General features: G+C 38.6%; 1 protein-coding gene across 2 annotated transcripts in view; it reads left to right on the top strand.

Annotated features, from left to right (window-relative positions):
* Positions 1–14,726, top strand: part of STAT4 (signal transducer and activator of transcription 4) — a 37,966-nt gene extending 23,240 nt beyond the window's left edge. The window contains exons 11-23 of one of the 2 annotated variants that reach the window (XM_066553118.1): positions 266–283; positions 365–458; positions 1,405–1,449; positions 3,641–3,724; positions 3,993–4,091; positions 5,350–5,485; positions 6,874–6,926; positions 7,725–7,819; positions 8,365–8,501; positions 8,929–9,120; positions 10,333–10,399; positions 10,867–10,975; positions 13,103–14,726. In XM_066553118.1, coding sequence (XP_066409215.1) covers positions 266–283; positions 365–458; positions 1,405–1,449; positions 3,641–3,724; positions 3,993–4,091; positions 5,350–5,485; positions 6,874–6,926; positions 7,725–7,819; positions 8,365–8,501; positions 8,929–9,120; positions 10,333–10,399; positions 10,867–10,975; positions 13,103–13,129 — 1,156 coding nt within the window. In that variant the 3' untranslated portion in view covers positions 13,130–14,726. Of the gene's footprint in view, positions 1–265; positions 284–364; positions 459–1,404; positions 1,450–3,640; positions 3,725–3,992; positions 4,092–5,349; positions 5,486–6,873; positions 6,927–7,724; positions 7,820–8,364; positions 8,502–8,928; positions 9,121–10,332; positions 10,400–10,866; positions 11,071–13,102 lie in introns of those variants that run through there. The other variant, XM_066553117.1, reaches the window with a different exon arrangement.
* The last annotated feature ends 122 nt before the right edge of the window (positions 14,727–14,848 follow it).

Genomic DNA, 14,848 nt, shown 5'->3' with positions numbered 1-14,848 from the left:
GGCCTTTTCTCTCAGAAGTTGGGTACTGTCTGATAATAAATAGCAAGATAAAATACACTACCTACATAGGGCCGGATGCAAAAGTCTAAGTGGACAGTATGAATTTCAGTTCTTCAGTTAAAAAATTGTAGCTGTAGGGTCAATACAAACCAACTCTGGGCAGGCAAAATCTCCCATCTCAGATATGCTTCTCAGTACAAGTTCTGTCTTACACATTTACTGATTCACAATCCGTTTCCTCTCCCCCACCCCTCCTCTCTTTTAGGAATGTTTCAACCGTAAGGTAAGACAATAAAATATCATATATATTCATTTTTTCCACTAACATTGGTATTTGAGTCCATAACTGTCACGTCCTTTGCAGTAACCGTAGATTTGTTCTGTGTGGAACACATGTGAAAGCCATGAACATGGATGAGTCTGCAAATGGGAGCTTGTCAGTAGAATTTCGACATTTGGTAGGGGTTTTTTACTATTTTTTACTTTTTTACTATTGTACACTTTTTTACTATTGTAAAAAACAGTACTTTTTTTTTTTTACTGTTGTGAGTAGAGAAATAAAAAGTTCTTTAGAAACTCTGGAGGGAGAACTCTATTACTGTCAAGGCCACACTCATTTTCTCTCTGTTTGTACAAAAAGATTACTCCTAGAACCTCTTTATGCCATTCTATACTTCTTCCATTCTCTAAAATAAGACTATATATTTTCACAGAAGTGAGAAAGCAAATCCTAATTACCACCAGAAAAGGAAAGAGTAATCATGCTGAATTTAAAAGCTTCACAGAAACTGAGTTTGGTTAAAAAAAAACCTCAAACACCAAACCAACAACAGCAAAAAAAAAAACAAAACCAAACCAAGCAGAAAAACCCAGCACCCAGAACAAACAAACAAAAAACCTTAAACCACACCACAATTTTCTAGGGGAGATAGAATTGAATGCTTGCAATCTATCCTGTGATAAAGCCTCATGAGAGACTAGAGCAGTGCTTGTGTAACTTCTCTGAGAGCCCAGTGAGTCCTGCTCTCTGACTAACACTCCCTTGCCTGTGGTAATTTTGGGGCTTAACCACAGATGCAGTGCATCAGTGTAGTTCTGCAAAAGGAGATTGAGATTGATGGGTTTTTGCCTTTTTTTTTTTTTTGTGGGATACACTTGGCAAGCACCCTAATTAATGCTTTGTTACATTAACTTAGTTTCCTAAAAATTCTTTTAAAATATCAAAAGACCTCTCACTGAATAGAATTTTCAATCTGCAGTGTCAGAGTCTTCATTAGACTTCATTTGCATATTGCAAATAAAATCTTATTATAATTAAGAACATCCTGGTTATAAATTATGTTCTTTATATGTACTTCTGTGTATAGTTTCTCTGACACATAAATATTGCTTTGCTTTATGCAGCAACCCAAAGAAATGAAAACAAGTGCTGGAAGCAAAGGAAATGAGGTTTGTGCATTTATTTTACATGTTGTTTTTGCATACTCTCACAAGTAATTCAGATTTTATTTTATTTAAATCAAAGAGCTGTTAGATTTTGAAATATATATGAAGTACAGCATCCAATTATTATGTAAGTATAATGAGAACTGTTTGGAATGACTCAAATTGTAATTGCATGCCTGAAATCTGTATACTGAAAAAGTTACAACAGAAGGTAGAGAGTAATAATTCAAATGTGTGCATTCCACTCAAAGGTTACTTTTTGGTCATTTACATTAAAAAAAAAAAAAAGAAAAAAAACCAAAACCAAATAAGCTTTTGAAGTTTTTTTTTCTGTTGTTGAAATAATTGTTTCCTACAGGAAAAGTCCTTCAAATATATGTTCTGCTGGTCAGGTTCACAGCTGAAGTCAGGATGTCATTATCTTTGTATCAAAGGGGTTTGCTGCCTCAGCCAGGATCAAAAATGTGCTTAATTTACTTGCACTTGTCCCAGCCTGGTCGTAGGTTCCCCTCTCGTGGTGACTCTGTGTATGGCATGACAGCACTAAAACCAGCATAAGTGAGAGTAAAGTTGTTAAAAAACATATTTTAAAAATATATATAAAAATAAAATCATTCGCATCACAGCCCAAATAGCTGTATTTATACAAGCACAAGAGTTATTTGAAGTATTCTTTAAGTACAAAGCAAAAGGTATGATGAGCATGAGGAATTTGACCAAAACCTAAAGCAGAAGATTCGTGTGCCCCTTTCACAGACATTTCTGAACAGAACAGCTCAGCACCCCATTAGCAAGACTGAAACTCAAGGCTCACCTCCCAGTTACTTGGCTGCTTACAAAATCACTGACACCACAACAAGCAAATGTAAAATTGTAGGTTAAGAAATGTTGGCACTCCAGTTTTGGCAGCATTTTCCTCCCATTTCTACACATTGTGCCTCTAAAACTATATAAAGCTATCATAAGGCTGTGGAGAATTAGGACAGCTGAGCTGTGACCTGGTTCACTGCTCATTGCCTCAAACAGAGCCTCTCCTTGGCCAAGTCAGTCTGTGAAAGGGGTTATTAGCAGAACAAGAGTTGGGATTTTCTTTGTTAACAGCAACTATAATGCTTTCAAAACTTGTTTTGTTATAGGACATTCGGTATGCTAAAAGTGTAGTTAAAAATAACTGGCCTCATTAAGAAAAAAGTGGAAGTTCTCTATTTTAGATTTGTCCTTTCAGATGTACCTTTTTGCCCAGATGATTTTTCCATGCGAAAAAATCTGCTTCTGCAAAATCATAATAGGGGAAGAAGGGTTGTTTCACCAATCCTTACCAACTTTGTGTCAGAAATACAGGTTGAGCTGGATATTTCATCATGGGAAAGCATTTTGATTTGCAATTTTTTATTTCTTTTTTTTAAAGAGAAGTCTGACAAAACAAATGCATGATGGGGAGGGAAAAGACCAACAACAAAGAAAACCGGGAAAGAATAAATATATTTTCATACTTTGAGTTCTGGGGATGGAAATGTCTTTCAAGAAATCTGTTTCCTAAGGGGCAGAGATTTGGATCTTTGCAGAGCTATGCTGCTTTGTAATCAAAACAAATGCTAATACTACAAACTTTAATCAACAATGACAAACAGATTTTAGTTTTTTTCATCCAAGAAAAGCTTGGGGTTTTAATACCAGATTTACTTTGGATTAATGATTTAGGCCTCTAGTCCTTCAACTAGAACCCACAGCAAACCTGGATGAAGGCCCATTTGTCATTAAAGCTGTGGCTCTTTGCTTTGTTTCTGGTTTGTTTCTCCTTGAAGTTGAACATCCCTGTTCAAAGTCCAATTGTCAATCAGTCAGGAAACTTTAGGAAAAGGAAAGTTGGAGACAACCTTTATCAGACACACAAAATTATCTGTTAACTTCTTGTGTGCAAATCTGTGTTTAAAAGTACCATTTCAGAAAAAGATAAAAGTTTAGAACAATATTAAGGGGTTCTTTTAGATTCATCAGAAAAATTACCAGACTTCTAGACTAATTTAATGTCAGAGTTGAACAAACAAATTGTTTCCTTCACTTCCTTTTCCTGTTCTGCTTATATATTTGATATGAGTTTTCTTTCCAAGTGTAACCTCAGCAGCTGGATCACTAAACTAGTGTTAAATGCCAGCTGTGCACTCCCAGCTTTATAACCTGGTTATTTCCTCAGGGCCCTCACATGGTGACCGAGGAACTGCACTCCATCAGCTTTGAGACACAGGTCTGCCTGTATGGATTGACCATAAACTTGGAAGTGAGTATTCAGGGCAGATTACCTGGGGCAGGAGAAAAAGGCATTTTCCAGCAGTTTATAGAAGTACAACTGTGCTGGGCCACACCTCAGGTCTGCCTGCCTGTGGTGAGGCCCCCAGCAGTAACCACAAGCTGACACAAGATTTCCAGAGCTTCTGGAAAAGAAGTCTGTGCTTTGGGAAGAATGAGAGGCTAAAAACCCAAAGCACAGCACAGCACTAATACTTTCCTCAGCAGCATTTACACAGGGCATTCATTCTCTCCACCAGACCAGCTCTTTGCCTGTGGTGATGATTTCCAATGTCAGCCAACTGCCCAACGCATGGGCCTCCATTATTTGGTACAACCTGTCAACCAATGACCCTCAGGTAGGTCCTCAGTATGCAAATACTGACTTTCTGCATTTTCACATTTGTATTATTATGATTATTATTGCATTTTCACATTTGTATTATTTACATTAAGTGTAAAAAAGATGTATTTCCCTTTTGAACTGACCTTATTTTTGTCACGTACACGGTTAATATCACGTTATTGCTGTTCTCTTATTTTTCTTTTCCTGCCCAGATATAAAACCACATGCACCCTTAGCTTTTCTTTTTGTAGCCTAAAGTAGTAGTTCTTAAACTAAGGAAAGGTGACAGGCCTTCTCCACAACTTCTCTGACTTTACTAGCTTTAATTTATCTTTCTTGGATGTAGCTGACTGAAACTAGACCTGTTAGAAAATAATTCTATCAGTACAACTCCAGACCAGGAAAGCAGGCATATAGGTGAATCTAATGTACTTAAATGCTGCTTTCCCCCATGGATTTTATGGCAACTTGTGCTTTCTGTGGAGAAGATTATAAATGTTAAGTAGCAACTTCTAGTGGCTCTAACCCTGAGCAAAGGCAGAATCATTCTAAGGCTCCAGCTGTCTCAGCACATATTTTAGATTCAGCCACTGTTACTGTATTTGCAGACTGTGGAACAGGGCTGTCAATGGCTCTCAGGCTTTCAGCTGGGGATTAGTGCAGTCACAGAGATGCTCAGAGCAGGGAAAGGGGCAGACAGGCTGCCATGGTGGCAGGCCAGCTGACCAGCAGGCTGGACTGCATTATCACTCTGTGATACGCCAAAGAGTTTTTGCACTGTCTTCAGTATGTCCGTTGTGTGTAGAATAAAAAAAAAACAAAAACCACACAACTGAAAAAACTAAGATAAGCCAAATGATTCAACAGCATGTCACCATATCAGTATGTAATGGTTTAAAGTTTCCATGCACTAAACATTAAAATATAGTGATAATATCTAGATTTTTTTTGGACAGGATTTAAGCATATTTTCACTACCTTTACACAGGACACTACCAGAGGCATAGCAAGGCATTTTAACATCCAAGATGCACACAGGGACTTTAGCTCTCTCTAGGAGTCTCACCCTACAACCCTGCTCAGGCACCCCACTGGCCCTTGCTGGGTGCCTGCAGGTGGGAGGGCCCACACGTTTACCCCACTGATTCCCCACACACAGAGCTCACTTTTCAACACTTCCAGATGCTGCTCAAGTACTTGCAGCCTTCTCTTACAGCCTGATATGTATTTCATGGTTGCTATTTATAAACAAAGCATTCATTCTGTTGCAGAACTTGTCTTTCTTCAACAACCCCCCTGCTGCCACTTTGAGCCAGCTCTTAGAAGTACTGAGCTGGCAATTCTCATCATATGTTGGTCGTGGACTCAATTCTGAGCAGCTCAACATGCTGGCAGAGAAACTTACGGGTAAGTGTGTAGAAATGTACAGATTTTATTTGCTTTGGGGTTCTTATATTTGGTAGCTACAGGTAGGGGCTTTAAGTACACATTGTGGTTTAGCACCAGCTTGCAACTAAGCCCCACACAGCCACACACTCCCCCAGAGGGAGATGGGGAGAGAATTGGAAGGGTACAGTGAGAAAAGGGTAAAGTGAGAAAACTCATGGGTCAAGCTAAAGACAGTTTAACACATAAAGCAAAAGTCACACGTGCACACAAGGCGAACAAGGAATTCATTCACTACCTCCCATCTGCAGGCAAGTGTTCAGCCTGGAAATCAGGGCTGGATTCATCACACAAAGGAGTTACTTGGGAAGACAGATGCCATCACCTCAAACATCCCCTCCTTCCTCCTTCTTACCCCTAAGTTCACATGCTGAGCATGTCACCATGTGGTGCAGAATATCCTTTTGGCCAGTTAGGATCAGCTGTCCTAGCTGTGTCCTCTCCCAGCTTCCAGCACTCCGAGCCCCTTTGCTCATGGGAGTATTGAGAGGCAGAAAAAACTTTCACTGTGTGTAAGCCCTGCTCAGAAAGAGCTAAACCATCCCTGTATTACCAACACTGTTTCCAGCACAAATCCAAAACACACTGGCTGCTGTGAAGAAAATGAACTCCACCCCAGCCAAAACCAGCACGGCATGACCTCCATTTCCAGAGCTGATGTCAAAAATGTCACAATGACATTTTTTTCTTTAAAGAAAAGCAGGCATCAGTTTATTCTTATCACAAAGTAATTCAACTTGCAAGCTGCCAGGCTCAACTGAAGGAAGAGGGCATCAAAGTCACACTGAACTGTGATGTTATTTTGCCTCCTTAACAATTATCTCATACATCTGAAATCAAAGGGAAGTATTTTTGCTGGCTTAAGAGGTTTGGTTTGGGGTTTTTTCATTTTAAGTACCTATCCTTGTGGGTCTGTTCATTTCTGGGGCCTCACCAGAGATACTTGACTGGTGTCAGCACAGCAAAGAGGCCCTCTAACCTCAGCAAGATGAACTATTGAGTACTCTGAAACCCAAGGGTGCCCCAGAAGGGAAAGGCCCTGGGGAAAGCTGAGAAGTAACATATAGGCTGAAAACTGAAACTGAGCACGTAATGTTGCAAAAACCAAGTCACAGGCTACTTTAGGCAAATATTTCCAAAACTATTACCACCTGCTTCAAAAGAATACAGAAAACCAGATCTACAGTCCCTTAGCATGCCCCTATCCCCCTCCCTGCCCAAGTCTGGATGTATTGTACTTCTCCCCTCACCCCCCACCCAACCATACAGATATCCAGCAATATCTATTTCATAGCTTCAGAATAATACATGCACCATTTGGATTTTTTGGGTTTTTTTTCCTCTTTCAGGACAGCAAGTCAGTTACAATGATTATCAACTATCCTGGGCAAAGTTCTGCAAGGTACTGTTCCAAAAGTAACACTAAACTCTTATTTCCCATAACACCCACAGCCATGCCTATATTTGTTTCTGTGATGCTGCTGATAAGATTCCCACTTGCCATATGAGCGACTTTCAGCTCAGCATAATCACATCCCTTGTAAAAATTTAACTAGGAAGAAAACAATTCCAGAAGCATAAAGCTTGGGATTAGGGATCTACTTAATTATGTTGCTACAGATATCAGAAACTGCCATTAGAGTATGCCTTAAATATTTTTGTATATGATCAACTGAAAGTCTTACCAAAGCATGCAATACATTTTTCATAAAGCCTAAGTAAGATTTTTCACGTGTTTAGCTTTGACCTAAATTATTTCAAGACAGTCAATATATGCAATAACTTTGATGAGGAAGAGAGAATGTATTGATAAAGAAGGGTAAGCTCCTTTAATTCATATTAACTACAGTATTTAAACATGTGTAGAACCTTGGAAGGAAGTTCAACTTTCTTATCTTCTTTTCACTCAAAATATAAATGTATAACTAGGAAGAAACCACAGATGTGATTTTTAATTCTCCTTGAAAAATGAGGTGCTTCCCATGCATATCTTAAAAATCAGTTGGTTTTATGTCAGGTTGAAAGAGAGATGTTACTCAAAACCACAGCTCAAATTGTGATTCTCACTTGAGAAAAGTAGCTTATTCTTAAGAAACTGAGAAGAAACTGTCATGTGAACGTTGGGTAATATCATTCTCATGATTCTCCTCTCGTGTGTGTTGGTTTTGATTGTGTTCCGTGGTTGTTTTTTAACTGTTAGGAACATTTGCCTGGGAAGTCTTTTACCTTTTGGGTCTGGCTTGAAGCAATCCTGGACTTGATTAAAAAACACATTCTTCCCCTTTGGATTGATGGGTGAGCAACAAGGCAACTGCTGTCTATTGATCTCTCTTGACATTTTCTCTGTCCTTTACTCATCTCAGTTTTAGCCATGCAGAGAAGTATTTGCAACAAGTTTAACACTTCTGTCTCCCTTCTCCCATTCATAACTTTGGGAAATTGCTGTCAAAGGGGAACAATAAGGGATCTCTTACAAATGCAGGTTTAGATCTATTCTTCAGTTCTGTCTGTGCAATCAACTACTGGGATAAATTTCACCAGGCTTCATAGTACTTTGAGTTCAATGCCATATTCCATGTATAACTACACAAAGCTTTGGACCTAGCCCCCAAGCCTTATAAAGTTTTGTAATCAGGTATTGAACACCTGTATAAAGGTGGATTGTTCTGAGCAACCTGGTCTGGTAAAAGATGTCTCTGTCCACGACAGGGGGTTTGGAACCAGGTGAACTTCCCTGAAGTTCCCTTCCAACCCAGGCCTTTCTATGATTCTACACATGGCACAGATCAAAGTCTATTTTTTTCCAAAACTAAACCTATGATTTCCTGTTATACCCTCAGGTACATAATGGGATTTGTAAGCAAAGAAAAGGAACGAATTCTGCTGAAAGACAAGACACCAGGAACATTCTTATTAAGGTTTAGTGAGAGCAATCTGGGTGGAATTACCTTTACTTGGGTGGATCAGCTAGAAAATGGTAAGTATAATTAAAATTAAAAAAAAAAAAAACCAAGCCAACAACTAAATCAAAACTAACCCAAACTCTGCAATAGACCTGCAATACAGGAGTCAAGTTTTGTTTGGTTTGATAGTAAAATTCACGTGTATCATGTCATAGTATGGTTTTGGACAAGATACAAGTATCATAATTTCTCAAATACAAACCAAAACTCTGACATTCAACCTCTGAGCCCTTCCTATTAACAAAGCTCTCTGTGAGGTGCACCTGCTAACTGCAGGCTTTAGATTTGTTTCCAAATATGCAGAAATTAAATATTGAAAGATACGAATGTAGCTAAGAACAGGTAAAGCCTGTACAAGTGCAAACCTCAAAAGAAATGCAAAAAATGTGTTCCAGCTGCAGTTGCTCATCTGCAGGTTATGGTTCCTTTGTGTTTTTGCAGGAGATGTAACATTTCATTCGGTGGAACCCTACAACAAAGGTCGCTTATCTGCCCTGCCGTTTGCCGACATACTGCGCGACTACAAAGTTATCATGGCAGACAACGTTCCTGAAAACCCCCTCAAGTACCTGTACCCAGATATCCCCAAAGATAAAGCCTTTGGCAAACACTACAGCTGTCAGCCAAACGAAGGTTAGGCTCCACTTCCCTATTTACCCTTCCTGCACAGCAGCTGCAAAGTCAAGAGGCAATTTGAGCACTGAGAACAGATTAAGATGCCTCCTGTAATAGTCATCTTCATGAGAGCTGTTTAAACATGTGTCTGTCATTTAGGCAGCTTCATTTTGCAAATACATCCCTGGTCTTAGAGGTTACAGTAGAGGCGATGACTATATTTAAAAGAAGCTAAGAAATGGATTTTTTTCTCTGACTGATGCATCACAAAATTCAGTGCTTGGGTGTTTAACAGAGAGGAAACTGAAAAGTCATTCTGCTATTGGCTTCATAGTTGTGTTACACTGTAGCATGCTGTCTCTTTAATTTCAAGAAAACTCACTATTGCCCACAAAGCTTGGAAGCCTGACTTTGTTTCATTTCATGCAATGGAGCCCTAAAACAAAGGCTGCTTATCTGCACCACCTTTTCCCAATATACTGCACAATTACCAAGTTATTATGGCAGACAAAAACCCCTGGCAACTGCACTGGAAAATGCAAAAAGGCCAAACAAGGATGGTTCCAAATATGTTCAGGCCCACGTTCTTTTATGTCCAAGTTACAAGTCAGCTCATTTTTAGATAAAATTAATTCTCGCTTAAAGAAAGCCCTCAAAGCCTTGTTTTTTTAATAGATAAAACACATTCTTCTAGACTTTCAGTATCAAAGGTTACAATTCCATTTGAACTCAAATTCCTACACAACTCAAAAATATTTGGAGGCTACAGTACTTTTCTCCCTCTTCATTTTAACTCTGTGGACTTTGCCTAATGCTCCAATCGTCTAAAATCTTACATATATGCTTAATTTCGTGCAAAAGAATTGGAATTCAGAACATATTGCTGAAGCTGTATCTGTAGAGGCAGAGCTCCAAACATTTGCAGAACTGAAATCTGCAGGCTCAGAGTACCAAACTTCAAGAATTGTATATTTGCTTTGAAGGCCTAACGAAATCTCTGTCATCAGTTGCAGTATTATATTGTGTTTCATACCAAGGGAGCACAGGCAATTCTGTGACTAAGATCTGAACTCAAGGACTCATCTCAGGAATTCCCCTCACTTTCATGGCTACTTATTTATGCAGGGACTTTAGAATTTATTATTGCCTGCAGCACTTAAGCAAATAATCTATTTCAAATAGATAATAAAATTACTAGAAAATATTTAATTTCTCTACTCTTTATTCTAGTCTCGAAGCCCTCAGATGGAGGAGGGAAAGGTTATGTTCCTTCTGTATTTATCCCAGTCTCCAAAATGTAAGTAACCTCACAGGTGTGTTACACTTTACCCGTTATTTTTATTTACATCCCATTTCAGAGTTTCCCCTGCCTCCTTTCCCCAAACTATTTGAAAATAGTTTGGCAAGGACTGCTAAAGACAAGAAAGGGAAGTAAAGGACTTCACCTGTAGAGTGCTTTTTCCATTAATGGGGAAACCATTTGTAAAAATTGAATGCAGATTTTATGGTATTCTGATCTACTTTTCTTTCACTGACTCCTTTTTTTCCCCAGCTGATGTTAGGGGCAAGGAAAGAGGACAAACCTGACTCAATCTCCTACATTTTTAAATGTCTATCAGGTTGTTGCCTGAGCTTACAGAGCCACCAGCAAGCCTGAGGACAGGGTTAATAAACTTAAAAACCATTCATCACACTCCACTGATAAACATAGAGGGATTCAAGTTTTTTCTTAGATTATTTTTGCTTCTTTTTTTTTCTTTTTAGCTTAAATGACTCTACAGAACCACATTCTCCATCAGATCTTCTTCCAATGTCTCCAAGCGTTTATGCTGTGCTGAGAGAACACCTGAGTCCCACAGCCATTGAAACTGCTGTAAGTTATAAACTTTCCCATTCACAAGTAAATATTAAGCAAACAGGATACAGCACAGATGCTGGTTAATAAAAGGCTGCTTGTACAACTGTGAATCAGAGCTCTTTCATCACTTGCTGCATTACATTCTGAAACAATGGTGCAGATATTTCATATTCTAAATGGTGCAGGATACTGCAAGCATCTTGAAAGCACTGGAATTGCCTGACATGCTGGGCAATGAATCATGAATGTCAGAACACAAAGATCCCAGAGTTCTTGCACAAATGAAGGCTTTACACTGACAAATACATGCCACCTATACTAATTCTCTGGACAGCACAAAAGCCTGGACTTGCTCAGGGGAGCTGCCCAAGGGATATGATAATTTCCAATTCAGCAAACTTGCACAACTTTTTCACACTGCACGATTTTACATGAGGTTTCAAAGTGCAAAATTAAAAGTCAACTAAAACACTTTGAGCAAAGAAAAGTAATGTTAGCTTAGTATATAGAAAGGTTAGGAAAATACTCTATGAACATCATACTTTTTTAAAAAATTCCTCTTTTTCTTATTGACTAGAAATGTTGTTCTGAATCATCATGGCTCAGAGTCCTTACAGCAATGATATATAGCCAGGTGGGAATTTGTCCAGCAGACTTTTCTCAGCAAACACAGCAGTAGTTTGGCTCTAGCAGCTTTAGAAGAAAATCTCCTTTTTTAACACTAGCCCTTAACTTTGTGTATGTTCAATGATTTATGATCTTAAAACAGTTATGTATTTAAAAGCCCGCCAACTCCCCTTCAAATGCCTCTCTGTAAACACTTCTCCTTACCCACAAAGAGAACAAATGAAACCAGAATCCTGACTGTCAGTGATTAGAAGTTCAGTTAAACTTTATATACAAATGGATGAGTTCTTTATTGCATCTACCTGAAAATCCACTCAAGAGCAAGATATCTTTTTTTATTCTTCACTTTTTTCTCCGACAGCACTTGTAACAAACTAGGTCTTTAGCTGAAAACGAAATAACCAGCCTGAATTAAAATTCTGCATTAAAACCTACCCCACCCAATCCAGGACATGTCCCCACTCATTTCTATTTTGGTTTATAACATGTGGAAATGGTTCTGACCTCCTCAACTGCACTTACGAACAATACACGCATTTGCTTTCCTGAACTTTCGTCAGAGTAAAGAACAGCTGGATTCACTTTCGGTTAACATCATCCTCCAAACATTTTTGGTTTCTTCTTGCATGCTCAGTAAATCTCAAACCAGCTCTATTCAGAGCTTCAAAATAAGCTGTGACCATGGACATCATTTAAGGTCATAACCCAATAAAAAGAATGTGCCTGGCAGCAAACTGCAAGTGTTAAATACAATTTTAAAGGTACCAAGACAAGTGGTTCAGTGCTACTAGATGGTAAGTGATATTTCTGTAGGCTCTTATTAGAAAGTTCTGCTAGAAATTGCATGAGAAAAATAGTTTTAGAAGATTTTTAAAGAATTCCTTCCTTCCCTTTTCCATTCAATTTACCTTGCTAAATGGAAATGAGGAAAATATGGAGATTTTTTAATCAAATTCACATAACAATCTACCCTGCTAAAGACCTGGCTGAGTATAGTAAGCAGACAATCTGCACCACTAAAGCAATACTTTTTCACCATGAAATGCCAATAAAAAAGCATCATGTGAGATACAGAAAACAAGAGTGAAATCTGCAGCAAGCCAAATATCCTACAACTGAGTAACTCAGTCTTATCAAGATATACTTTCTGGAGTCTTGCTGAATTCCCTTCTATCCCCCCCCCCCCATCCAGCTTCCCTTATCCATCAAAGGAACTAGACTCCAGGAAGAACCCTGCTATACATATCCACAGGCTTCAAGAACCACAAAGTTCATACAAAAATAAATACCATGCTTATTCTTACTGCAACAGTTTCCTACACGGTGTCTTCTAAAGAGCATTCCTCTATTTTATAAACAACTAGAAACAGGATTTTCAGATCCTTATCAGTTTGTATGACATTTTCAAAGTGACTCTGCAGTTACCTTGAGCCAGAGAAGGTTTCATCTGCATTTTCTTTTGAATGAACAGCTGTGAGTGCCATGCGACTAATCTTTTCTTTTTTCTTCTTCTAGCTGAGTTCTCCTTACTCAACAGACTGAAGTGCACATACTGGGAAAAAAAAATCAGTAATTGTGTGAACACTGGATGGGTTAAAGAAGTCATCATTTTTTTTTGCCTGTCACCTCAAAAGTCAGCTTTTCTAGAAACCATTACATTATTCTTAGGCGTCTTTCAACAATACATAAACAAGGAATTTTCTCCCTAGGGATTCAAACAGCCTTTTGCAAGTCAGATTTGCTGTTGTCACTGAAAAAAGACCAAATCCTTTCTGGCTTGAGCATCATTTGACTTCAGTGGGGTCCCAGCAGAGATAAATTTTACTTGCTAATTTAACTAATTTCCATAGAATTGCTGCAAATATGAGAGCATAAGAACAAAATGTTTTGCTTCTGAAGACAGCATATAAAGATAATGAAAGACATTAATGTGTTTCGAGAAATTAGGATTTAAGATGTTAAATACTTTCTGCTTATTCATAATCTTATACACCACTGATTCAGACACTATTTCAAAGCAAAGATTCTTGTTCCCCTGACTTTGAATGTTCCAGAGGTATCTGGGGATTGTTTTTCTCCAAAGATCATCTGCCTTCAACATAGATTTTTATCTGATACCACAGCAGAAGTTGTGGAAGGCAGGTAGGCAAGGCTGGGGAGAGAAGGGAGTTCCAGAAAGGAAGCAGACATAAAACTTGTGGTGTTAAAAAGGCTGTCTCCATTTCTCCCCTGGAAGAGAGAGTTAGTAAAACTTGCCCTCTCACAAAATAGCTGCAGAAGTAAATCTGTTTGGGCAGGAGGCCCTCAGATACCCCAGCAAGTACTGTCAGAAAGTCTACAAATAAAAAAAACCCCAATCTGACACAGTTTGGATGCTAACTGGTCAATTGCAACAGGGAAGCAATTTTAAAAAACAGTTATTGAAGAGCTGCAGCATTTGCTGACCACCTGGAAACTTGTGCTGCGTGACAGGATATTACATGCCTGTCACAGGCTCACTTAATAAGCAGGACAACGAGTTTTTGTAAAAACAGAAAATTGCACTCTTTAAATACTTTTTTTTCTTCCAGACGTGTTTACCGCTTAGTTTGGGTTGTTTGGTTTTGTTGTTTTGGTTTTATTTCCCCCAGTGTTATCCCTAAAATCTCTGTTAATAGAATAATAAACAGGCAACTCCAAGGGCACTGTATTTCACAAATGCAGGCTCAATCAAAATGCAAGCTTTGCCCACAGAACACGCAGTTAGTGCATACAAAGCTCTTAAAGCACAAAGCCTTGAACATTTGCACCTTACAGCTTTCTCAAGCAGGTATAAACGAGACTTCTGTGATGAAAACAGAACCTCCTTGGATCAGTAAAACATGGATTTTACTTTCATTTCTCCTTTCACCCATGCTATTTAGGTTAGTTGAAAGTGAGTGAGCGGAAACAAAGTAACGAGATATTTTTGTGATACATGGAAGTAAATTTCAAAGAAACAAGCATTTCTCTGTTCATTGCACTGAGTGATTCAAAGCAAGCTGCACATAAGCAAGCATCACGTATAAAATAAAAAACGAGCAATTCTGTATATAGCTTGGTAATATCTGTAATTTATATAACCAGCATAAATAAAATCAGATTTTGGCTTCAAGCTGCATACCCGGACTCCGTGGATTTTTTCCAAGGCACAACAAAAACAGTCTTGCTGCCTTTTGGTTGACCTTAAACTGAGCTACAGACAGTAACACAGAATTCTAAAGCAGGAAACATGACCTCCCT

The sequence above is a fragment of the Molothrus aeneus genome, chromosome 7 (genome assembly GCF_037042795.1).
Source record: "Molothrus aeneus isolate 106 chromosome 7, BPBGC_Maene_1.0, whole genome shotgun sequence".
Classification (NCBI taxonomy): Eukaryota; Metazoa; Chordata; class Aves; order Passeriformes; family Icteridae; genus Molothrus; species Molothrus aeneus.
The sequence above is the reverse complement of the archived record's forward strand: the minus strand, read 5'-3'. Positions and strand labels throughout refer to the sequence as shown.